The sequence below is a fragment of the Crocodylus siamensis genome, chromosome 1 (assembly GCF_052110815.1).
Source record: "Crocodylus siamensis isolate JL-2025a chromosome 1, ASM5211081v1, whole genome shotgun sequence".
NCBI lineage: Eukaryota > Metazoa > Chordata > Crocodylia > Crocodylidae > Crocodylus > Crocodylus siamensis.
This window is the reverse complement of record NC_143395.1, coordinates 185484619-185509016: the sequence shown is the minus strand read 5'-3', so window position 1 is coordinate 185509016 and position 24398 is coordinate 185484619. Positions and strand designations below refer to the sequence as shown.

The following is a 24398-nucleotide window of genomic DNA, read 5'->3' as shown; positions in this document are numbered from 1 at the left end:
CATCTTCCCTAATGCCAGGCCTGTTTGATACATAGGATTAACGTTGACTTGATGCAGACAGAATAATGGCTAGCCCCCTGCAAGGGGGGACGGGACTATATGTCAATTGATTTCAGGGGACAACTAAAGAGAAAACAGGGATGGGAGCAAGGTAGTATGTTCAAAATGAGTGTACTGAGGGGGGACGTCAAGTGCCCACTGGCCCTCAAATGAGTCCAAGGAGCCAGTAAAAACTGCCCAGTGAAATTCTGCCTGGAGATGTGAACAGACAAAGGACATGAAAATGGCTCCACAGTCTGTGGGGGTCCAGCTGGCCAGAGACTTCTTCCTAGTGCCTTCCATCCCAGTGCCTATGCTGCTGCCACGGGCCACCTTCCTACTGCTGACAGCCAGTGACCCCTTCAAAGGAACTCTTGAGGAGTCCATCTTGCTTTGGTCAGGGGGTTAGACTAGATGACCTCTGGAGGTCCCTTTTAGCCTGACTTATCTATGGCTCTACCTACCAGGGGACTTTGGTTACACCCACAAACCAGGGTATCTCCTAGGGCAGCTCTGCCTGGAAGACAGGCAACTGACATGAGACTAGCAATGGGATGATATTTAGCTCTGCTTGAGGGCAAAAGTGGGATGGGGGGGAAGCATGGATTGCCTGCCACACCCTAGCTCAGATGGTGGCCATGAAGGGTACAAGTTTTCCTTATCTGGGGGTCAGGCCTGGCTCTAGAGGGTGATACACCTCGTTCTGTTTCTTCCCACCTCTCTGCACCCAGTCCTTTAGTGCTGGTCTCTCATGGAAATCATGAGAGGTAGGGCTGGAAGGGACCTCCACAGGCCATCTAGGCCAGTCAACCTTTGTTCATTTGCAGACCCCTAAAATATTTCAAGTGAAGGTGCTGACCTTTCTTAATTGTAAGTGTAGGTATTCACATACTTGTGTCATCTTCTGTGTACCCCTTAGGTGTAGTCTGCAGACCACAGGTTGAAAATGCTGATCTAGCCCAACCTCCTGCCTGAAGCAGGATCATCCCTATTATTATTATTCAATTTAGTTTATTTTAGAAAGCTTATTCTGGAGTACAATTATTCTGAAATAAAGTACTTCAAAATAGTTTCCTCATGAGAAGAAAAACCCTGGAATGAGATCACTTTAGAGAAAAATTACTCCATTCTGAAAAAAATTTCTGATTTCCAAAGAAAGCATCCATCCACCCAGGAGAACTGCTGTTCATAGGTGCTGACTTTGTCTTTTCCCAGTGAGTACTTGGAGATGTAAAAAAACCCAACCCCGGTGTAAAACAGTGGAGAGAGTGAAAAACCCCATGCATGCCTGGAAGAGACAGCACTTTACTTCAACCCAGGTCTTCAGTGTCTGTAAAGATCAGGTGCAATAGTGGTCTTTTTTATCTAATAGCTGATTGAATTCCCTTTAGCTAAAAGTACCAAAGGGCACCTATACCCTTGCTGATTAGAGCTGCTCTAATTCAAGTGCCCGCAGCATCATGTGTATTCAGTGTCCTGTGCTTCAAAATGGTGGTGGGGGCGCTTTTACTAAAGCTTCTGGGAGGAGTTTTAGGCACCCTGCCGCCAGAACACAGGGAAGCTGAATACATGATGCAGAGGCTGCTGGAGCATGCTCCAGCACACCGGGCATTTGTACACATGCTCCCAACACAGCACTGGGCACTTTTAAAAGCTCGTTAAGGGAACTTTTAAAAGTGCCTGGCACTGCAGCGTATGTATTTGTATAAACAGCGAAATGAGCGTCAGCTCTGAGAAAATGGTGGTAGCGTGCTTTTGAACTAAAACATATTGAAGGTGTTTTAGTTCAAAAGTGCACTGCTGCCATTTGCTCAGCGCTGACGCACATTTCATCATTTGTACAAATGTGTGCGTTGCAGTGCCAGGCACATCAGCTCGCATGCTCCGCACACTCCATTAACTGAGCCTGCTGACGTGTTGAGTCTTTGGCCCCTTAGGGCAGACAAGTGTATATGTATAAATGCCCCACAAATCGAGTGCTAATGAGGGCATGTGCATAGGTGTCCACATGTATAGGCACCCTCATGTATAGCCTATAGGTATCTTGAGAGGTGCTCTAATTAATGCACCCCTCGCTACCCTGAGCGTGCGTATAGACCAGGGCTCGGCAACGTTTGGGAGCGGAGTGCCAAAAACACTAACAGCTTCCGCTCGTAAGATGCTGGCGCGCCGGGTGCTGACGGCAGCGGAACTGTGGCGGGCCCGCCCCTTCCCGTGGTAGCACAGCCCTGGCCCTTCTCCGCCATCCACCCCAGGCAACATGAACGACGCGCCGCTGCTTCCACCAAAGCATTTTTTTTTAAATGTTCTCTAAATTTAAAAAAAAAAGCGAACTGCGGAAGACCTCCCCAGCCTCGTGGCACGCGCGCATCCCGCCCCCAGCACCGCGGCTCCAGGCCCCGCCCCAGGGCGCTTCTCGCGGGGACAGCGGCGCCCCCGCCCCGCCTCCCCCGGTAGTAGCAGCAGCGGCAGCAGGAGGAGGGCCTGCCGCGCCGAGGTAGCGGGCCGGGCCGGGCCGGGCCGGGCCGGGCCGGTGTGTAGGGCGTGCGGCATGCAGCGGCAGCGGGCGGGCGGGCTCGGAGCACGTGGGCGAGTGCCCGGGGCAGGGTTCCCAAGTTTCGGTGCGGGGGGCGCGCAGGCGCAAAGGTGTGGCGCGGGGGGTCGAGGCTTCTGTGGCCCCGCAGCTCAGTGCTAGGCGCAGGCGCAGAAGGTTCTGGGGTTGTTGTGTCAGGCGCTAGGGCGCTGGAGGTTCTCTCAGCCTCAGAGGAGGGGAAGGTTGTACCTCCAGTGAGTGAGAGCCCTGCACTGCCCTGCCAGGCCTCTTTCAGGGCAGCGAGGGGCACGGCCTCTGTAGCTGGGCTTCCTAGCCCGTAGTACTGGAGGCTGTGAGTGGAAGAGGGCAAGGCCCCTACCTCCCCCAGTCGGACTCTGCTCCCTCTCCCTTTTGGCTTTGCTTACTGCCCTGGTGCCATGCGGCCTGCTGGATGTGCTGAAAGAGTGGGCCTCCCTCATGGTGGAAAACTACAAGCCACCCTTAACGAGGGAGGTGGCTGGGGATCCATCAGCTGAATGTGGGGGACAAACATACGGAGAAAAGAGGAAGGGGTGTGAGGTGAATGGTGAGGGACAGCGAGTGGAGTGCACAGGCCGGTTGCCCACTGAAGGGGTCGCGGGAACCTCTGGACACCAGCGGTGTGATGCAGGCCTGTTTGTTGTGCTGCGGAAACGTGTGCCCGGCTCCACCACGAACAGCTATATAAAGGGAGGCCACTGTGAATGCAAGAGCAGATTGCTTGGAATAATAAGAAAGAAAACAGGGAAAGGGGTGAGGTCACAGGTCCAAAACACAAGACTCAGAAGGAGATGCTGAGTAGAGCATTCAGCACCCAGTGCCCACTGAAGGAATCAGGCGAGCCTGCAGATGCCAACTGCTGAAGCTGCCTTCTGATGTGCTCAGAGGAAGAAGATAGCCAGCCCCACACTCACCTGTGTTCCCCCTGGCAAGACCCTCCTTCCTTCCTGGACTTGGCTAGGGATAGAGAGTGCTTAACAAAAATGGTGCAGGGAGAAGTATAGCCAGAACCTCAGCAGCAAGGTCTAGACTAGGCAAAAAAAAAACGGCTGCACCCTGGTGCACTCAAGGTTGGCATGTGCCAAGGTCTTCCTCTGGTGGGAAAAATGCGCAGGTATCAGAGGTGTCTGTAAAGTGTGCCAAATACACACCCATGGAGACAGCTCCCTGAATGAGCTGCCAGCTAAGGTCCCCTGTAGCTCTTGGGATCAGAGTGGAATACAGACTTGCCCACCGAGGACCCCTGCCCTCACCTGGGGTGTACCACTGCTTCTTCTCTGGGAGGGAGTGAAGACAGGCAAGATGGACCTTCTTTCTGACCCAGTGAATGGCAGTAGGTAACATTTAGTATAGTTTTCCATTGTACGTTGGTGTAGGTTATGTAGCAACTTCAGGAGCCCTGAAAACTTCGGGCTGGCTGCTGCAAGAAACAGCTTGGCTTTAAGAGAGGTCACAGGCTGGTCGTGCAAAGAATGGGCTGTGTTAGCTTGGTTTGGTTTATTTTATTTTATTTTATTTTTGCCAGAAGGGTAAGCAATATTTTAATTTGCTAAGTTGGTGTAGTAAACCCTGGATTACAACATGAGCCTCTCCTGCTGTTATAAAATGCACCTTGAATTTTAGCTGGAAGACATTCCCTCTCTGCCCTTTATTACAGCCTCACTATTGCAAATGGTGTTTTGTATTGGTAGAGCAGTTTAACTGGCAAAGTAGTCCTCAGTTTCATAGTTTCTAGGGTCGGAAGGGACCTGAGCAGATCATCTAGTCCGACCCCCGCATACTGGTTTATAATGTGCTTATAGAAATACAGAGACTTAGTTGATTATAACAAAAGCATGGAGGTGTCTGGAGTAGTTCCTAGGTTAAATAAATTGAAAGAAAGGTGTTAATCAAGGAAAAGATGCAAGATGCAACTGGATACAGCAGTATAGGTGGGCCTTGGTAAAGAAAGCATAAACCAAGTAATACGGAAGTGTGTGTCCAGGAATAGGAGCAACTTTAGACATAAAAGTGCTTTCCAGAATTCACGGGTTTCCTATTGGGAAGTGGAAGTGTTTTGAGTAATTTGCAGAAAGAATGCATAGCTTTCCATAAGGGTATTCCTCTTTTAAGTGGCCATAAGATGTTGAAAATCAATTCACTGCATGTCCATGACTGATTTGCTTATGTGAAATGAAGACCTTTGCTCAGTGTGCAGCTGCAGTGAAAAAAGCTGGTAAGATCTTAAAGTGCATAAGAAATAAAATAGTGAATAATACAAAGAATATCATTAATTCCTTCAGATAAATCACTGGTGCAGTTGCATCTAGAATATTGGGCACAGTACTGTCTGGCATGCTTTGGAGAGGATATTGTGGAATTAGGGCTGAAAGAAGAGTCTCTGAAGGAGGAATGAGAATGATCAAGGGCATATGAAAGAGATAAGATTGGAAATGAGAGACATATAAAACCAGGGGGTTGCATACTTTGTAGTTTCTTTGCCTTGAACTCATTGCACACAACAAGGGTTCCTTGCATTCTTCATTTCAGTCCCTTCTCCACTCCCTGCAGCCCCCCTTCACTCTTCTGAGGAGCTCTGCAACATTTTTATAGTGCTCTCTTCCATACTGGTGGCTCTTGTCTCCCTCACAAGGAATTCTCTGTGGCCCTCTATTCCTTCCTTTGCCTCTCCAGTTTCCTCGTTACCCACTTCCCTCCATTCCCCATGATCTTTCATTCTTCTTTCCTGATTTTCAAGGGTTCTGCAAGCCTCCATCACATCTTCCTCCAATTTCAGAATCTCTTATATTTTCTACCCCTCCCCCAGCATCTGCATATCTCAATTCCCCTTTTTACCGCATCCTATTATTCTGCTTTTCAGTCATGGTAGGGGACTTTGCGTTTTCCTGAATAGTTTGTTATTTTCTTTGTTCTTCCTGTTCAGGAATTCTCTGTGTCTCTTGCATTTCCCCATCATGATAATTTCTCTTTTTGCTGTCTAGAACAGGGGTGTCAAGCTCATTCAGCCCCACGGGCTGGCTGAGGGGCACAGGGCCAATCTGCAGGCATCTCGTGCAGCAAGCGAACTGGACCAGTCTGGAGCTCGTGTGAAGCCAGTACAAGGCACTTGCTGCATGAGGTGCCTGCTCCAGACCAGCCCTGAGCTCTGGTTCCAGTTTGTAAGACCAATCTGTGGGCCTGATCTAGGCTGACCCTGGAACCAGTATGCAAGGCCAGTCTGGCATGGGTGCTGCATGCAGCATGGCCCCCGGAGAAGCCCCCTGTGCCACATGCCATACTTGTAGTGCCAAGTTCATCCCCCACATGCTGCATGCAGTGTATGGGGCCAAGGCTGGTGCTTGCCACATATACTGGCAGATATAAGAGATTTTCCCTATTCTAGTTTTCTCCAAAATCAATAGGATTCTGCCTATTCCTTGGAGTGTTGGTGTTTAGACATGATTGTGCTACATCCAAACGCTGAAATCAAGTTATGCCATCAAGTTGTGAAAGGCCTCAAAAGCATAGCCAGTTTACAAATGGTAAAAGGGAAGATCTGTCAGGAGCTTTTGTTCTCCGTGTTTCCTAACACAAGAACAAGAGACGTTCAAGTAAATGAAAACATGGGAAATTCAGTACTGATTACAGAAAATAATTTTTTCACACACTTTTTGATTAAACTGGAAGTGTTGCCACAAAATGTTTTTGAAGCCAAGAACTTAATATAGGCTGGATAGAAGTCTGGAATTTTTTGATATCCATTCTGTTGGTGCTAAGTTTTGGAATGGAAAACTCTTTAGATCTGAAGCCCATCTGTAACCATGAGATACCATGCAAAAAACCTGTCGGGGGCAGATTATCCCATCTTTGTGCCTTAAAAGTTTCTACATTGAAACACCTGATACTGTCTACCATCAGAGATGGGATGTTGGGCCTGATCTGGTTTGGCCATTCACATGTTGTTATATGTAAGCCAGAAATGTCACTGTGTGCACGAGAAGTTCCTATTGTTAGATTTTTCTATAAAGTACTACATAAAGTGACCTAAACTTGCTTTTGGTTTCAGAGAGTTTGAAATGCTTTGTAATCTGCCAGTTAAAAATGGTCTTAATCTTGGATCAAACTATATTAACACTGTTCAAGTGGACGACTTATTTAAAGTAATTGTATAGTCTCTTGAGGAAACATTGCAGACATGCATAAAGAAAGTTAGGTTTATCACTGTGCTTGCTGATGGATTCGCTGACAGGTCTGGAGCTGTGCAAGAGCCAGCGTATATTGGATTTGTTCAGGAGGGGAAACCTATTATGTCAGCAAAAAGAGCACAAGATGTGGAATCTAGGACAGCTGAAAATATTGCACAGGGAATAAAAACAGTTTTAGAAGTTATGGGGATCAGGCTGAAAAGTTCAAATTAGAACCAGCCAGTCTGAATCTAAATGGTCCAGCAGTGAAACTAGGCTCCGTAAGCCATTTTTAGACAATTTCATGCAGTGTCATCAAGAATCATAGAAGTCGGGTTGGAAGGGACCTTGTAGATCTTCAAGTCCAACCCCCCACCTGGGCAGGAGAAAAACTGGGCTCAAATGACTCCAGCCAGGTAGGCATCAAGCCTGTTAATGACCCCCAGGATAGGAACCAGCACCACTTCCCTTGGAAGTTGGTTCCAGATCCTAGCCGCCTTAACTGTGAAGTAGTTCTTACAGATGTCTAATCTAAACCTACTCTCTGACAACATGTGGCTGTTATTCCTTGTTATGCCAGGGGGTGCCAGGGGAAACAAGGTCTCTCCCAAACCCTTGTGACCCCCCCCCCAGTGAGTTTATAGATGGTCTTGCGAAGGCTGAACAGGTTCAGGTCCTGCAGTTTCTCATTGTAGGGTCTGCCCTGTTGTCCCTGAATCATGCGGGTGGCCCTCCTTTGGACCCTCTCAATGTTGTCCACATCTCTCCTGAAGTGGGGTGCACAGAACTGGATACAGTACTCCAGCTGTGGCCTGACCAGTGTTGCGTAGAGGGGGAATATCACCTCCTTGTCCCTGCTAGAGATGCACCTGTGGATGCATGACAAGGTCCGGTTAGCCCTGCCAACCGTGACCTCACATGGTCGGCCCATGTTCATCTTGAAGTCAGTAATGACTCCAAGATCCCTTTCTGCCTCTGTGCTCTCAAGAAGGGAGTTTCCCATCTTATAAGTGTGCTGCTGGTTACTACTGCCCAAGTGCAGCACCCTGCACTTGTCAGTATTGAAATGCATCCTGTTTTTGCTAGCCCACCTCTGTAACCTATCTAGGTCTTGCTGCAGTCTTTCCCTCCCTACTAGCATGCTTATCTCTTCCCCAAATTTTGGTATCATCAGCAAATTTAAACGGGTTGCTTTTCACCCCATCGTCCAAATCGCTGATAAAGAGATTGAACAGCGCTGGCCCAAGGACTGAGCCCTGGGGGACTCTGCTGCCCATTTCTCCCCAGGTCACATATGACCCACCCACCACCACCCTCTGAGTACGACCCTTCAGCCAATCTGCAATCCATCTGACTGTGTAGGCATCAATGCCACAATTGCCTAGTTTTTTAATGAGGATGGGGTGGGAGACGGTGTCAAAGGCCTTGCTGAAGTCCAGAAAGACTACGTCCATGGCGACACCTGCATCCAATGTTTTTGTGACCTTATCATAAAAGGCAATCAGGTTGGTCTGACTGCAGTCAGGTTGTGTCTTCTGCAAGTTCAGGCTTTTCACCTTTCAGTACAAGATGTTTGGTCTGATTATCTGTCCGTTTGACCTTATTGTCAGTCAGTCTTCATTTTTATTTAGTTCCAAAAAACTGAAGCAATTTTGATCCCATTAGTGTAGGCAAAAGCTTGATTGTGACAAGATCGTTTGAAGGTATCCCTTGTGGATGTTGGGCTGCTTGGTTAAACCAGAGTTCTGAATGCAATGATGATTTTTTTTTTATTGTTTGGCTATTCCCCATTGCAGCGTATTGTAGAAAGTGACTCAAGGGCTGAAACAGCTGAAATAGTTTGAGAGAACTCTTTAAGGAGATAAAGACAGGGAATTTTGTGAGCACTTAGTATTGTATGCAATTATTTACTGATTTTTATGATGGAAATCTTTTCTTGAAGAAAGGCATTATGGTTTTAGAAAAAGCTGACAGGTGCTATTGATAATTGTATGTGCTTTCCAGTTCCACCATCCTGTTCTGAGCTGGTTAGAAAGGCATTTAGAGAAAAATATATTTGTTGGAGCAATGACATTGAGCCATTAACAGCAGGTAGTATTATTAATTATTCTACGGTAATGTCTAGGAATCCCCTCCCCTGGATCAGGACCTGTTGTCCTAGGCACTGCATATACATATATCAAATCTAATTATTGGGGAGGTTGTTTTAAATTCAGGGTAGTCTTGGATTTGGGCAAATAGGATATATTGTCAAGTGAGACAATGTGTGGGCTGGTGGCCCTTGGATAAATAATGAGGGAAATAGTGAAAATACAATAAAATGTTCATGTGGCAGAATAAAGAGTTTTATTTATTTTTTTTTCTATTTGAATGTTACATAGAAAGAACTCACAAATATTTTTAGGCAGAATCTTGTGGCTTTATTTCAATGAAAAAGGAGAACTTATGAGCCAGCAAAATTAAATGTTAAGGGTTTTCTATTTTTAGTGTGATATGGGGTGGAAACATTCATGCATACTTCAGAGTGGAAATGCTGTAACTTTTGTTAATTAGTGTGGAGATAGTATGCTAGATGTCATACATAAATATCCAATGCCTAATTATGTTTTTATCCTTTAGAAAGGAAACAGTTTTTCTTAAGTTGGCCAGCAAGGATTTGTAGTTCCTCCTAAGCATTTACAAAAGCTGTCAAAGCACTTAGTATATTCAAGTAATAATCATAAAAGATATCTACGTATTATATGCTTCCCCTTGCTGTTTACTTTTTGTGCATTAGTCCACATGAGCCTCAATTCATCTTGCAAGTAGTACCTGCAAAGTTATCCTTGCTTCTCCAGAGGTTAATCAGATTCAACCTTACCTGCACTTAAATTTGCATTTCTCAGATTATGCACAGAATTACCCACTTCTAATTTTTTTTATCATACAATCAAATCACAAGTCACTATGTCACCTAATATAGAAAGCTAATGTTTGGCAGCATTTAAAGTGTAGCAGATGGCTGCTGATTATGACCTGTTCTTCCTTTCGTAGATAGTCTACAGAAGCTGAAATCTCTCTTCTTTCTCCCTCCATTTGTCTTTTTTGCTATTATCTCTTATGTTTTCCTCATGCTCTCCTGTAGGCTAAATATAATGCATAATGTAATGTAGCTTTATAATACTATCTAACTTTTTTTGCTATGCAGCAATGCTTCATGGACTGGGAGATCAAGAAGTGTGTGACCTATTTTTTAAAGTTGGAGTTCTTAGATCTGGAGTGACTTTTTTTTTTGCATAAATGAGAATAATCACCAGGCAAATTTATTTTAATGCACTTTTGTTGGTCATCTTACATATACAAATCTGTTTCCTAGGAGAAACTGTGTGCGCCTCAGTTGTGTGATAATATGTATGTAGAGAACTGGAGAGTTTTTTTCCCCATTGGTTCAAAACAGCATGTTGCATTTCTTCATTTCAATTAAGATTGATTCCTATTACCTTGTTGACTGCATGATAAGGTTTAAGTACTTTTGTCACATTTTACATGTGTGATAATCATTTGCTTTAGTGTCCTTAGCTGAGATATTCCTTCTTTTCACTGTGGTACAGAATCTCACATGGAAGTAGGGAACTTTCCTATACCCCAGAAGAGGCTGTGTTCTCTAGCATTTTGGTGTTTTGGGATTGTCTGAGTTTAAAGGTGGTATAAATAAAAATCTTGTCATGAACACAGACACATTTACCTTTCAGCAGTATTATAACCCTAGTGATTTAGTGCCTTATTCACCTGATGCTCCATTTTACCCAAATCAGATGGGTCAAGGGTAGCGTGGGCGCTAAGGTGCATGGTTGACAGCCCAGAGGTTGCAAGTTCAGGGCCGTAACAGAAGTGCTCATGGCACAGCTGTGTCAGATTCCAGTGAATCCGTGAATTCTGCTAAATACTTTGGCACAAGGACATGAAAAGGAAGGAAGGACCCAAATCAGGCTTTCCCCAGTTATGAATCACTTGCCCAGTGTCATTCTCCAGATTATGCAGATCCTCATTTATCTGAATGTTTTTATTTCCCCCAAAATATATTTGAAAAATGGGCTTTCTGTGATTAACAAACAAAAAAAATTAATGAAAGTCTGAAACTCCACCAGACAAACCTCTGCTGCGAAAATCCCGGACAGTAATTGAAGTTTCTGCTTGTTCTAAAAGAGGTTTTCTGTGTGCTTTGCACTTTGAAGTTATCTTGTTTGTGATTTAATAACTGAAATATTTGGAGTGAGGACAGGATTGCCCCAAGGTATACGGCATCATGTGGTCTTATTGCCCCTCACCCCTCCCAACATCATACATGCATTCTTTAGGTGTGAATGTGCAGCCTGTTTATTGTCTTTGGCAAAACCTAGTTTTGTGAGGAATCTGGTACGCGTGTTTTCTAGTGTAGTGAATGTTATCAAAACCATTTTGAAGTTGTTAACTGCTGCCTTATCATTGGCATGTGCCAGCACTGTTACATATCCTGTGCAGAGATTAGTAACGTTGAAAAAACAGTCCAACGAAAAGAGAGAGGTCCCTGCACAGCAGGAGTAGGAATTTGCTAGTTCCTGTTTAAATGAGCCGAAAACACACAGGTTCAACAGTCCATCCCCCTGGGGCAGGGAGAGCACGCTTCTCTTTTCAATGGAGGGTACTGTGCATGGTCTGATACGCAGCTTTGTTCTGACATGACTTTTTTTTTTGCATTTTTTAAAATTCCTTACCCAACAGGGGTCAGCAAAATTGCTAGTGGACCATATAATTCTGAGTAAATGGGATGCTGGTGTCAGGAAAAAAATGTTTTTGGACTGTCACTGTTCTCTTTTCCCATTTTTCTGCTCTTTAAACTGGGTTATGGAATAGTATGGATTTATGTGTTCTTGTAGATGACATGCTTTACCCATGGCAATTGCAATAAAATAATCCTAGCCAGTTTTGTTCATGAGTAGTACCCATGGGTAAAGGGCTCCTAGAGCAGGAACTTGTCTGCATTTCCTCTGCATTTGTCACACTGTTGGAAGAGAAGGTGGGTATGGAGGTGGGAGAGAAGGTGTAGGAGAGAGTTTCTCATTCTGTTAACATGTATCTGTCAAAGGAAGATCATAATATACAAGGACAGTATACTTGGTGATAAATGCTATAGGATGATGGCTGGATTGCCATATATCCACCCACACAAACAAGCATGTGAAACTTGTGTTGATAGTTGCCTTCTAATCTGGGTTGCCTGTTTTAGCAGACAGTAAAATCTCATTTCCTTTGTAATGTTATATATTAATTGTGCTGCATTATATGACTACCTGCTAATGCTGCTCTAAAAACAGCAGTTCCTTTGTTGTTAACAAGATTTACTATAATGTAATTAGAACGGGAGAGGCTAGGACATAATCAAACACAAATATAATATTGTTGTTAATTGCATCCAGATAATTGTGTCTGATGTTGATGTTTTACCTTTCTGTGAGCAACATCCTGTTAGTTCTCTGTTTTGGAAGTGCTGCAGCTGACTGAAATGTCATGTAAATGTATGATACGGTTTTCTTGGACTTGGAAGCTTGAGCATTTTAGGGTTATGATGCAGTCTATCTTCAGACTGCAAAATAGCTCAGAGGTGTGAATGACCATCATTCACCTGAAGGGGCATAACTCTGAAGCCTGCAGATGACAGTTCCAATGTCAGTGTTGTTAACTAACTCGTGTGTGATGATTTTAGCAGAAATACCCAGCTACAGCAGCAACCAGGGGTCTTGGCAGGACCTGAGCAGAGTGCCACCACACCTACCTTCCCCCCAGATCTCACTTTCACCTGAGCCCTGCAGGACATAAATAAAAAAAACCTCCCTCATAAACCACCCTCCTACCTGGAATCCTTCATCTAAAATAAACTGCAGGTGTTTGCTTTTATCTCACTTTTCATGTTGGCCTGGGTTAGCATTGGTAGATCAGATTTTTAAAGTACAGTTTCTGAAACTATGTGACCAATGCCATCATTAGTAATTAGGTATCCAGGTTGTAGCTATATTGGTCTAGAGGCAAAAGGAATCAGAACTCATGGTAGAGGTGATATCTATCTTTTGTTAGACCAACTAGATCTTTTGCAAAAAAAATATTTAATTGCAAGCTTTCAGGCACAAACGCTCTTCTTCAGGCATAGAAGAGAAGATTGTAACAATTCTTCTGGGTAGAAATGAAAGTTCATATTTCATAGGAAAGTTGAAGGCGTGGTAAAATCTCCTGTTTGGAACAGTTCATTTTATGTACAGATTAGGCTCAGTAATTGTTTTTCTAAGATACTTCTTCTATCTCTTCTCTAAATCCCGCAAACAAATCTCCTGGATATCCTGAAGAGGGTCCAGAGAAGGGCCGCTTGGATGGTTAAGGGCTTGCAAGCGAAGCCCTATGAGGAGAGACTAGGGCACCTGGCCCTCTTCAGCCTCCGCAAGACAAGGTTGAGAGGCGACCTTGTGGCTGCTTATAAATTCATCATGGGGGTACAGAAGGGAATCGGTGAGGCTCTACTCACCAAGGCGCCCCTGGGGGTCACAAGAAACAATGGCCATAAGCTAGCAGAGAGCAGATTTAGACTGGACATTAGGAGGAACTTCTTCACAGTTAGAGTGGCCAAGGTCTGGAATGGGCTCCCAAGGTCGGTGGTGCTCTCCCCTACCCTGGGGGTCTTCAAGAGGAGGTTGGATGGGCATCTGGCTGGGGTCATCTGAACCCAGCACTCTTTCCTGTCTGTGGAGGGGGTCGGACTCGATGATCTATTGAGGTCCCTTCCGACCCTAACATCTATGAATCTATGAAATCCTCTTATCTTGATTTCCTAAATTTCACTTGTTTGTTGCTAACATTGTTTGGCTTCTGTTACTTTTTTCTGAGGGACTTCTATTTTTATTGACTCATTAATGTTTTCCAGATACTTATGCTCACGTACAGTCCTGTGCTCCTATGTGGGAAATGCAGCAAGACTCTTTCAAGACCCAGTGCCTCCGTCACCTTAGAAGCTAGTGACATGCTCCATAGCCTCGGACAGCCTTGAGGCATTCATGACAGTTGGTCATTGGGGGATCCCATTAGTACAGGGGTGGGCAAAATGTGCCCTGCGGGCCAGATGCAGCTTGCCAGCCCATCCCATCCGGCCCTCAGAGCCCCTAAAAAATTTAGAAAATTAATATTTATCTGCCCCTGTCTGCCTGTCATGTGGCCCTAGATGGCTTGCCAAAACTCAGTAAGTGGCCCTCTGCCCAAAATAATTGCCCGCCCCTGCATTAGCAACTCTTTTACAGCCTGATCATGTCACAAAGCATCAGGGAGATGCAAGCGTCTGCAAAGCAAGGAGGTACTTCATAGGGCATTGCACATTGTGGCACTCCCTTATGGGGCAGATGTGAGGGTCCAAGGCAAATATTTTCAAACTGTCAGCATGAAATTTGACTGGTTAGTCTGTTGCCCTCTTCTTTTGGGCACTTGAGGTATGAATGAGGGTTGGGAACAAAAGAAGGGATTCCTGCAAAATTTGAATGAGGCAAGGAGCTGCAGAAAGAGAAAGGAGGGTCTTCCAGCTGTGGAAGTTCTTTGATACACTGAATAACTGGAATCTGTGTTTGCTTACTCTAGAGCAGTGGTGTACAAACTTTTTTGATCGCGCACTCCTATCTATATAAATAGAAGTTCTAATATTTTCTTCCTACACCCCAGTGGATCGTCTTGCACACCCCACTTTGGAGACCACTACTCTAGAGCAGTGAAAGCCAACCTTTTTGTAGGGATATAGGTTGTAGTCATGTTGGTCTAAGGATGAGGTTCTTTGGGTAAATCTGATATCTTTTATTATAAACCTACTCAGTTTGAAAAATTCTTCTGTACAAGCTTTTGGGTATAAATACCCTTAGTCAGGCTGAGGAAGCATCTGCAGTTAGTGTGTCCTCTACCTGGATGGAATGAAATGTCAGAGGCTGCTATGCATGCAAAAAAAACCAGTTAGTGAAGACGTAACCTTTTTTGCAGGCATGCCACCAATTAAACCCCACGTCCTCTCCAAGTGCCATTCCGTTTCCTTTCCCCTCCTTGATCCGCTGCTCTGCTTTCTGTTCCCTGTGCTGTGTGCCTTGTCTGCTGTTGTGCTGCCTGTTCCCTCCCTTGTTTGCTGCAGGCCACACACAAAGGCTACCTGTGGCATGCAGGTTGGCTACTCCTGTAGTAGGGTCCTGTGTGATGCTGGTTAAGTCACTTAAACCCAGCTTTTCAGAAGTCATCACTAATAATGAAGTTTTCATTTTCTGGCTGTCTGAGAACCTGGAGACCAATAAGCAGAAGCATATCAAAGCACTCATGACTGCAAAAATCTTAACAGCACCTGCGCTTTGAAAATGTAGTGGCTGACGTAGTGCTAAGGGGTCTGGCATATAAAGTCCCAGGTGTCTCAAAAATAAGGCACCTGAAAGTAGTAGATACTCTTGACTTTAATCTCTGGCTCAGTTTATACTCTCTGATGCCCGCTGGCATCAAGATGGTGTTGTAAAAATAAATTCATTAATGTTTGTGAAGCACTTGGGGACTATGATGATGAATGTCCCTGAAAAGCCCATGTGGAAATGAATAATTCCATAGTCAGCCCAGGGGCTGAATAGTTTGCAGTAAGGAAGGCATGGGCCATGTGTTGAACAATGAGCTGAAAAGAAATTATTAAACAGCTGCACAGTGAGCAAGTACCATCCCTTGTGTGCACAGATCTCGGCACAGGGTCTGTGAAAAAAGACTATCATATTGCATAATCTCAGGAGGGCCAAGATAAGGTTATGTGTCAACCTCAGTTTTGGTATTTTCTTAACTTTGGGCTGCTTTGTTTTGTAACCTTAGTAATACCCCATATTATGCAGTGTGTATGTGTGTAATATACATTATTACATTATGTGTGTAATATACAGCTGCAGAAGCAGCTTCTAGGACCAGGCAATGCATAGCAACTTTATGAATTAATGACAAGTAGTCAGAAGAAATGCTGCTAACTGCTGATGCCAGGACTTTTGTTGTCTCACCAGGAGTCAGAAAACCAATGCCTCCTTGTCCTGTGTGAATGCAAGGTAGGCCAGGCACATTCAAAATCAAGGTGATAATCTACATTTTTGCTATAAAAACAACTGTTGCTGTGTAAAGGAGCAGGAGTAAATACTTCTCTGCTCTTTTGTGCTAGAGCTTTCAGTTTTGCATTCCTATTGCTAGCTGGGATTTCTGTTAGATGATCTCTGTAAATGAAAGAATCATTTTTTCTGTGCAGTGCATGCAACTGCTCAAAAATAGGCAGAGAAAGAATAGTTGTTTGGGTCTGTAGCATTAGCGCAGACATTCACAAAGAAGTTATATTGTGGAAACAGCACTTCAGTAGTGATTCCACAGATCCTAATGCTTCCTCCTTCTGTATCAGGGCAGACTGGAACAAAGCTGTCACAGGGAGCTGTGTGTAAGAAAGCTGAAGTTACATGGATACTCTCAGGTCTCTCCTTGCAGCCCACCAGCTGTACAGAAGACAGATGCACAGCTTCTCCTTCTTTCCTCTCCCTGCACCCAGGCAGTAAAGGTAGAAGTGCATCAGTAGAAGCTGTGGACAGCTAATAATACTTTCAGCAGTATTAAATAGCATTAATTTCCTAGGATAATTTGTGACTTTACCTCAGAGGGGTTGAAGATCAGCAGTGACTACCAGCTGACCACAGAACGGCTGTTGGTCTGACCATCCTAACATAGTTGCTGGGAGGAGCAGTACTGGATTTTTCTTGTCTTTGCTAGCAGCCACAATATACAGTAGCTGTGAATAAATGACTCCACAAGAAGTCAAAGGATTTTGAAGTTCCCAAATAACATACTTCATAACTGCTAAGAAGTCTGAGATAGCATAGCATTCAGATTTCTGATTTTTCATTAGGTTCTTAAGCTGACTCAGGTTTAGAATTGGAAGATAAAACTGATCCAACTGAACCACAGGAGAAATGAGGTAGTAGCTTGATCTAAATCAAAGTCATCTCTGTGTTTTTAGTGTTCTGCCAGCTGTTGATTTAGCCCTTTACTCTCCATCTGCAGTGTGATTTATGTGGCATTTCTTTTAGCAAGCAAGTATACTTTCCATTATCATTATATAGACTTTGGAAGCCAAATCTTTGGAGTGGTGAAAAAGATGTGGTATTAGGATAGTAGTGTTCATAATGGTCATTAGTGCTATGCTGAGCTACAGTAAGGGCAGAAACTGAAGTGTGATTAATTGTGTAACTATTGACATTAATTGTATGATGATTTCTGCAAAAGGTATCTGTTAATCTAGTACTTCCTGAATTTGCTCTCCATTTTTCCATATTTTAAGATGCATCTCTTTCACTCCCTCAAAATATTTGATAAAAATGTTATGGTTATCTTTGATCTTTTTAGATGGATATGGCAGAAGAAGATATTAATGGAGATGAATACCCAGCTGAAATTCAGGATTATCTCTCAGCATTTGAAAAATCTCTTGGTTGTGTAGATGAGATGCTGAAGACTATGATGTCAGTTTCTCGGAGTGAACTTCTTCAGAAGGTAAAGAATCCCTCTCTAGCCATCTCTTTTTTCATTTGAAACATGATGGCGTGTGGGAAGCCCTGTTAAAGTGCAGGGTCCCATTGTGCTAAGCCTTGTACAGGCTGCTAACCAAGCAGACAATTTCTGCTTTAGGCACCTTGTGTTTGAAGTAATATTTTACATTTATAGAAAATGTCTTATCTTAGAGTGCTTCACAAGCTAAGCACTGAGTTGCCTCTGAGTTGAAATATGGCACCACCATTCAGAATTGGTGGTTCTTTAGGCCAAAGACATCTCTGCCCTTTGGAAAAGTGCCTTGGGATCTTTCATATTCTCTGAAGCAGAAAAGGGTTCTTTCTTCACAGTCTGTCTAACAAATCTGCATGTAGTAAATTTCAAGGCACCCCATTTGTGCATCTAGGAGGGATGAAAAGGAAAGCAGGTGGTGGTGGGATGTGAACTTTTTTGGTTCCTTGGTATGCAGAAACTCCTGATTAGCCCACTAAACTGTTGCCTCCAGCTACGTTAAGAGCAGGTTGAAGGCAGCCTACTTCTTTTTTTCAGGCTATAGAGACAGGGCAGGCTATTGCCTGAGGACTTTGTCAAGCATCTATATATTTTAGCATTTAAACTCAAGTTGTAATTTCTTTCTTTGGGGCAAGAAAAAGCTCATGTAAAAAGGAACTTCTTCAGCCTGTAAGGGTTTCTCTGTAAATAAATTATGAAGAAAACATGTTGACAACACCAGTCCTTTGATAGTATCCATGTTAGAGCTGGTGAGCCGTACAGCAATGTTATCAGAGTTTCTGGAAATCCTATAGGACTAAAACAATAAATTGACTTTGACAGTCAAGAAAAAAATCTCATTACACGTCTTGTTCCTTTTGGTGTATGGCCATCATATACTGAGCACACAGAGTAACATGTACAGTGTTGTATTCATGAATTCTGTGACATACTAAACTTACTTTAGAACTTTAAAAAAATTTAAAGAACTTGTTTTTTGTGGGGAGGGAGGGAGGAGTAGGAAGAGTAAAGTCATTTTGAGAAAAATCTAGGTGACCAAATACACGCTTTATCCTGAGAAGTATAGCAGGATTGCTAAGCACTTGTCAGCATTTGGTCCCATAACATTTTATCAGCCTGTGGCATTTAATACAGAATGGAAAACATGAATAAATATAAATCAGGGAATAACCTTGTGCAGACAGAGAGAAGGGGATTAGAGCGCATGGTCTGCAGACAGTTCTTGTACTGACTTAACTGCTTCAGGCACAGGTTTTATACTGAAATAGTTAAATTGGTATAATCCTTACTGTGGAGGTAGTTTAAAGTATAAAGTGTCTTATACCAGTATAATTGATTTTTCCACACTTTTAGGGGAACAAGCTATGCTGGCAAAAATTGCATCTTCATTAATGGGGCCATACTCTATCCCCCAAGCTCTTTTAAGCATATACAGCCCAAGAAAGATTGTTTGCAGTTTCTGTGATAACTCTTCAATTTTGCCCTGTCTAGCAATGTACATGCCCTATTGGTTCTATACTATAAATATTTTCTCATGGAATTATAAAAAAAATTGTGTATATTTCTGAAATCCATTATGCACTTCGGAAAAAGAAACAGTGCAGGAGCAAATTGTGGTGATTATATTTTCTTTTTTAGTTGGATCCTCTTGAACAAGCAAAACTGGATTTGGTTTCTGCATACACGTTAAATTCGATGTTCTGGGGTAAGTATAAGGCAGCGGGGTTATGTTGTAGAAGGAGACTATGTATTTTAACACTTTCTAGGTAGCTGCGTGTTTTCAGTAATCAAGTATTACACAGTCATCTTCTTGTCTAGTATTTTGCAGTTATTCTGTCCCCAAGTTTATTGCTATCCTCAGATCAGGGCAAGGGCTGCTGAAATTCTACGTGAAAATTAATTACATAGCTCCATGTATGTAAATGAGGGCTTAAGTCCTTTTTCTTTTTTCCAACCTCTTCCATCTTTTTTCACAGCTATAAAATGTTAACCATGTTTATATTGTTACTGGAAGAGTCAATGAGAGTATTTTAACTCAAACTCTTAAACAGCATAGTTGGGCTCCAGCCTTGCAAATGGTCGTGAGTGAAAGCAGCCATTCACCTGTGTGCCATCTACTGCACAATTGGAATCATAATTATTTGACTAAATAACATTTGACTAAACACATTTTTTCTTGTAGTATATCTGGCCACTCAAGGGATCAGTCCCAAGGACCATCCAGTGAAACAGGAGCTGGTAAGATACTTAAACCATCTGCACTGCAAAATTCTATTTGCCTAGGTCCAGTAATTCTTACATAATTAAACATAAATGAACTTCAAAAAATTGATACAAGTTGTCATGCATGTGTTTATGATGTGCATGTTGTTATACAACAGCCAGTTTGTATACCCTGTAGAGCTTTCTAAATTAAGAGTCATGATAATTTTGGCTCAAAACAGTATTGCTTATTGAAAGCAAAATTGTAGAGCTTGCTCAAATTGGAAAAGCAGAACTAGATACATGGTATCAACTTATCTTTCCTTTTTTCCACCTTTGTTTGGAAAATTGGACTCCAAGCAGACCAGCTTTTTCACCTATATCTTTTGTATGGAAAAATGTTACATGTCTAATTGTAATTTATAACTTCCAGTATGGTGTTTTTTCCTATAAATACTTGGAATCATGTTAATCTCCGAGGGTGCCTTTTCTTGCTCTTGTATGACTCTAAAAGTATGGTGTGGTTGATTTACTAGCAAAGACGGGAAAGATTTCTCCCCCTTTTCCAATTCCTCCATTAATTCATTTTCTCAGCAGTAAAGAATCCAGTTCAGCAACAAAGCTAAAAGCTTTTTTGGCACCAGTTGTATGTGTACTGTCCAGTAATTCTGCATTAGTGACATATTTACAACCTATAATAAATCTTTTAGGTTTGTCTTTATATTCCATTTAGATGCACGAGAACAGTATATAAGATCTGCTATCTTGGAAATTCTGCTGACATAAAAAATCAAGTGAAATAATTTAACTTAAAGAAAAATCAAAATCAAAACTCATCATTACTGTTTTTAATTGCATGTATAAATAAGAACTGTATTACATCTACAAATAGTAATATACTTTACATATACTATTACTATTACAGTACATCTAAAGTAATTCTTATATAATCAAGGTCAGTAGCATGTATACAGTGCATTGAAGAGTATAGAATCTACTCTCAAAAGCAAATTATCATAGTCTGTATTAATCGGGTTTTGTAACATGGAGCACATCATGAAAATACTAATCCAGCTTTTTGTGGCAAAATGGCTAGTTTTTGTACTGTGCAATAGGGTTGCATTGTTTTAAATGATCTATTCTCACAACATACAGCATAAAGTATAAAGCAGAATGCAGTTTTACTTGATATTTGTTGATGAGTAAGAGAGCATAACTATACTTGTATAGACACTCATCTAGTTCTGTCTCTTACATGTATCAGTATGAATGGATAAATATTGTTTCCCTCCAAGAGATGATGATGTTATTATCATCCATGTGGAAAGGGTATAAAAATAGTCTCACTTACTTTTTTGGTGTACGTGCAGAAGGATTCAAATGGTAGGGCTGTGTGAAGCTTCAGTCCCTGATTTGATTCGGCGGAGATTCAGCCCGATTCAGTGGCTGAATCTCTGAATCTGAATCAAATCAGGAGACCCTTTAAGTTCTCCAAATCAAATTGGAACCCTCCAGAGAGATTTGGAAGGATTTGGTGATTGTGAAATAGACACAGCTTTAAATGTTTTTTCTATATACCTCAAGGTGCCAGGGGGCTCATGAGTGCTGTGGTACTGGAGCATCCCACAGGAGAGTGTGGGGCTTCCCAGCACACTTGGCAGCAGACCCGGAAGTGGACCACAAGCACATCTGGTCCACTTCTGGGTTCACTGTGAAGTGCATGGGGGGACCCTCCCATGCTCCTGTGAGATGCTTTATCCACCCCAGCATTCCAGCACTTGCGAGCTGCGCCTGGTACTTTGAGGTATGTAGAAAAAACACTTAAAGCTGTGTCTATGGCTGAATCACTGATTATCCAAATCAGCATTGAACCTTCAGATTTGGATTTGGCCGAATCAAATCAGGGACAGTGATCTGAATCAAGGAATCGAATCACTGTCCCTGTTTTGGGCTGAATCTGAATCAAATACGGCCCGTTTCGCGCACCTCTATCAAGTGGTACTAGTGAAAGTTATCAGTTTGTTTCTTTTATCTTCTTGCTGAGATGTTTATCAATTCCTTTTCCCTGTGCTCATATGTGTAGGGTTGCCTTCCATTCCTCCTAATAATTTTGGTTGTGTCAGAGAAGTAATATATCGTACTAGGATTTCTTATCTAGTTCAGATTAACTAGTTAAAGATTAAATTCTTTTTCTATGGAAATAGTGGCCAGTGTTTTGCAAAACAAGTCTGATAAATTAATTAATTGACATCACATAGAATCAGAAAAAAATAGGTTTGGCAGGGACCTCAGGAGGTTGTCTAGTCCAACCCTGTACTCAAAGCAGCAGTCCCCAGCTTTATCATCACAGCCATGGCTTTGTCTAGTGGGTCTTAAAAACCTCCAATGATAGAGATTCAACAACTTCTCTAGGTAACCTGTTCCAGTACTTTACTACCCTCCTAGTGAAAGTTTTTTTTCCTAATACCGAACTTAAATATCCCTTGCTGCAACTTGAGACCACTGCTTCTTGTTCTGTCATCTGCCACCACTGAGAACAGTCCAGCTCTATCCTCTTTGGAATCACTTTTCAGGTAGTTGAAGGCTGCTGTTAAATCCTCTTGCTGTTTTCTCTTCTCCAGACTAAATAACCCCAGTTCCCTCAGCCTCTTCTCAGAAGTCATGTGCCACAGCTCCCTAACCTTTTTTCATTGCCCTCTGTTGAACTTTCTTCAACTTGTCCTTATCCTTTCTGTAGTGGGGGTCCAAAACTGGACACAATACTCCAGATGTGGCCTAACTAGTGCCAAATAAAGAGGAATAATCACTTCCCTTGATTTGCTTCTACTAATGCAGCCCAATATGCCTTTCAGTACACACACACACACGTAGACACACATTATATGTGAGTATATATACATTAATATATACTGGCAAGTGTGAAATGCTAATATACGCTGGCAAGTTGAGAGCAGGGTGCCCAACAATCAGCAGATTGTTAGCTGGGCTGTACTGGGACCCAGAGTGGCTCCTTTGTGGTCTCTGGGATCTGTTGATGATCAGCTCATTGTTGGCTCAATCAGGACTGCACTGGGGCTACAAGTGGCTGGGGTGTGATCCGTGGAGCTGGTTGATGATCAGCTGACAAGAACTTTACTGGGGCCAGTTTGATTCCAGGTGCAGTCCTGGAGCCAGCTGATTGTTGGCTGGCACATACCACAGTAGGGATGGTTCAAGCCCTGGTGCAGTCCTAGATCTGGCTGTCAGTCATTTGATTGTCACTCGGCAGGTACTGTACCAGGGCTAGTTGGACAGTTCTGTGCAGTCCTAACCTTGCCACACGTTCAATTTAAGGCGTGATGAAAATAAGCTACAGAAATAGTACACATTTTTATATATTTTGGTAGCTGCTTTCCCTTTTTATGGCATTCTTAATTGCCTGAATGTGTAGTTGGAGTGCTGTTAAAAGACAATTAAAAGATTAAACACATCTTAACTGTAACATCTGCCAGGGGCTTGAGTCACAGAGAAATTAGTCTTGTTTTAATCTAAGGTCAAACAAGAAGCCTGGAGTATGGTAGAAATTGAACCAGATCCTCTGAAAAATAGTTGACTCTTGTATCTTATGTGTTTGTATAAAACATATGTCACAAAAACAATCATATGCTTTTAAGCAAAATGTAATATAGGAATACCTTCTTCTTTAATGCATGTAATATAGGAATATATAAAATAAATGTGCACATGACTTAAGTTTGCACTCTGTGTGGGGAAAACTGATGAGTTCACTTGCAGGGTGGGATTTATCTTTGTAAGGACTTGCTGTGAAGGTCCATAAGCTGCCATACTGTTTGACAAGAATGTGCCAACATCAAGATATTACATGTGCTTATTAGGAGATGTTTGAAATTGTCTGAGGTCTGCTACCGTAGGTACTGTCTCTGGTATGGCAACGTTACATTGCAGAAAACCTACTAAAGCACAGTCTCCAGTTTGCAAAGAATCTACCAGAAAATGAACAGAATTGAAATGTTTTATTCGGCTATATGTTACTATGGTAATATACAATGTTTCTTATCTGGTGCACTGTTATTCTCACTGTTTTTTATTTTATTTGCACACATCTTAACAAAATGATATTCAATGTGCTTTATATTCTGGTATCTTTTAGGAGAGAATAAGAACATATATGAACAGGGTTAAAGAACTAACAGACAAGAAAAAAGCATCTAAACTGGATAAAGGAGCTGCTGCTAGGTTTGTAAGAAACGCATTATGGGAATCCGCATCTGAAAAGGAGCCTACATCCAAAATTTCCAATAAAGCAAAAAAGAGAAAAATGGACTAGTTCTTATCTTTCTTCTTGTTTTATGTATCAGGTATGGGATCAACTAGAACATTATTTTTAAAAGTCTTTTGGATATTTTTATGGCACAAAAATAATGTCTTGTAACAACAGTTTGATCAAATGAGCTGTAGTGAGGACCTGTACTGCATGTAGGGCAGTGCTGTGGCCTGCTGAGCCTGTATTGGGGTCAATATACATGTACAGCTGAAGGTGAAATTTGATGTTAGTTTGTTAGCTTTAGGCTTATTTCTCCACATAAAAATAAACTAAGTATTTTTGACAAGTTTTATGTAGTATCATTTTGTGTATTTTGTTTGCTTTTCTTAAAGATTGTTTTCCATTGTAATTCTAAAGATTGGAACCATTTCATTTTTGGTATGTTACTGTCCATAGAATATTCAGTCTTGAAGAGTGGGCTGTCAGTGTAACCGTTATTTATGTAGGAGCCACTGGCTTTTCAGTACATGTGCATATGAAGAGCTAAATTTTGTTCAATATCCAGTGTAAT

At 42.5% G+C, this 24398-nt stretch overlaps 1 protein-coding gene across 4 annotated transcripts; it reads left to right on the top strand.

The window, feature by feature from the left end:
• The first annotated feature begins 2357 nt into the window (after positions 1 to 2357).
• Positions 2358 to 24175, top strand: C1D (C1D nuclear receptor corepressor). 4 transcript variants are annotated; one of them, XM_090050988.1, is made up of 5 exons: positions 2358 to 2572; positions 17206 to 17352; positions 19000 to 19066; positions 19544 to 19599; positions 23714 to 24175. In XM_090050988.1, exons 2-5 carry the CDS (start codon positions 17206 to 17208, stop codon positions 23888 to 23890), a joined length of 447 nt encoding a protein of 148 aa, XP_089907114.1. In that variant the 5' UTR covers positions 2358 to 2572; the 3' UTR covers positions 23891 to 24175. The 4 variants fall into 4 exon arrangements, with proteins under 4 accessions (XP_089907114.1, XP_089907104.1, XP_089907094.1 ...); XM_090050978.1 differs by having other exon boundaries at positions 2359 to 2536; XM_090050968.1 differs by lacking the exon at positions 2358 to 2572 and adding an exon at positions 3699 to 3944.
• The last annotated feature ends 223 nt before the right edge of the window (positions 24176 to 24398 follow it).

Bases quoted from the DNA above. Each gene is read 5' to 3' on its own strand.
- C1D (XM_090050968.1), top strand. The intron at 19,067-19,543 runs GTAAGTATAAGG...TTTTTCTTGTAG, and splicing joins GTTAAATTCGATGTTCTGGG to TATATCTGGCCACTCAAGGG. The intron at 19,600-23,713 runs GTAAGATACTTA...GGTATCTTTTAG, and splicing joins ATCCAGTGAAACAGGAGCTG to GAGAGAATAAGAACATATAT.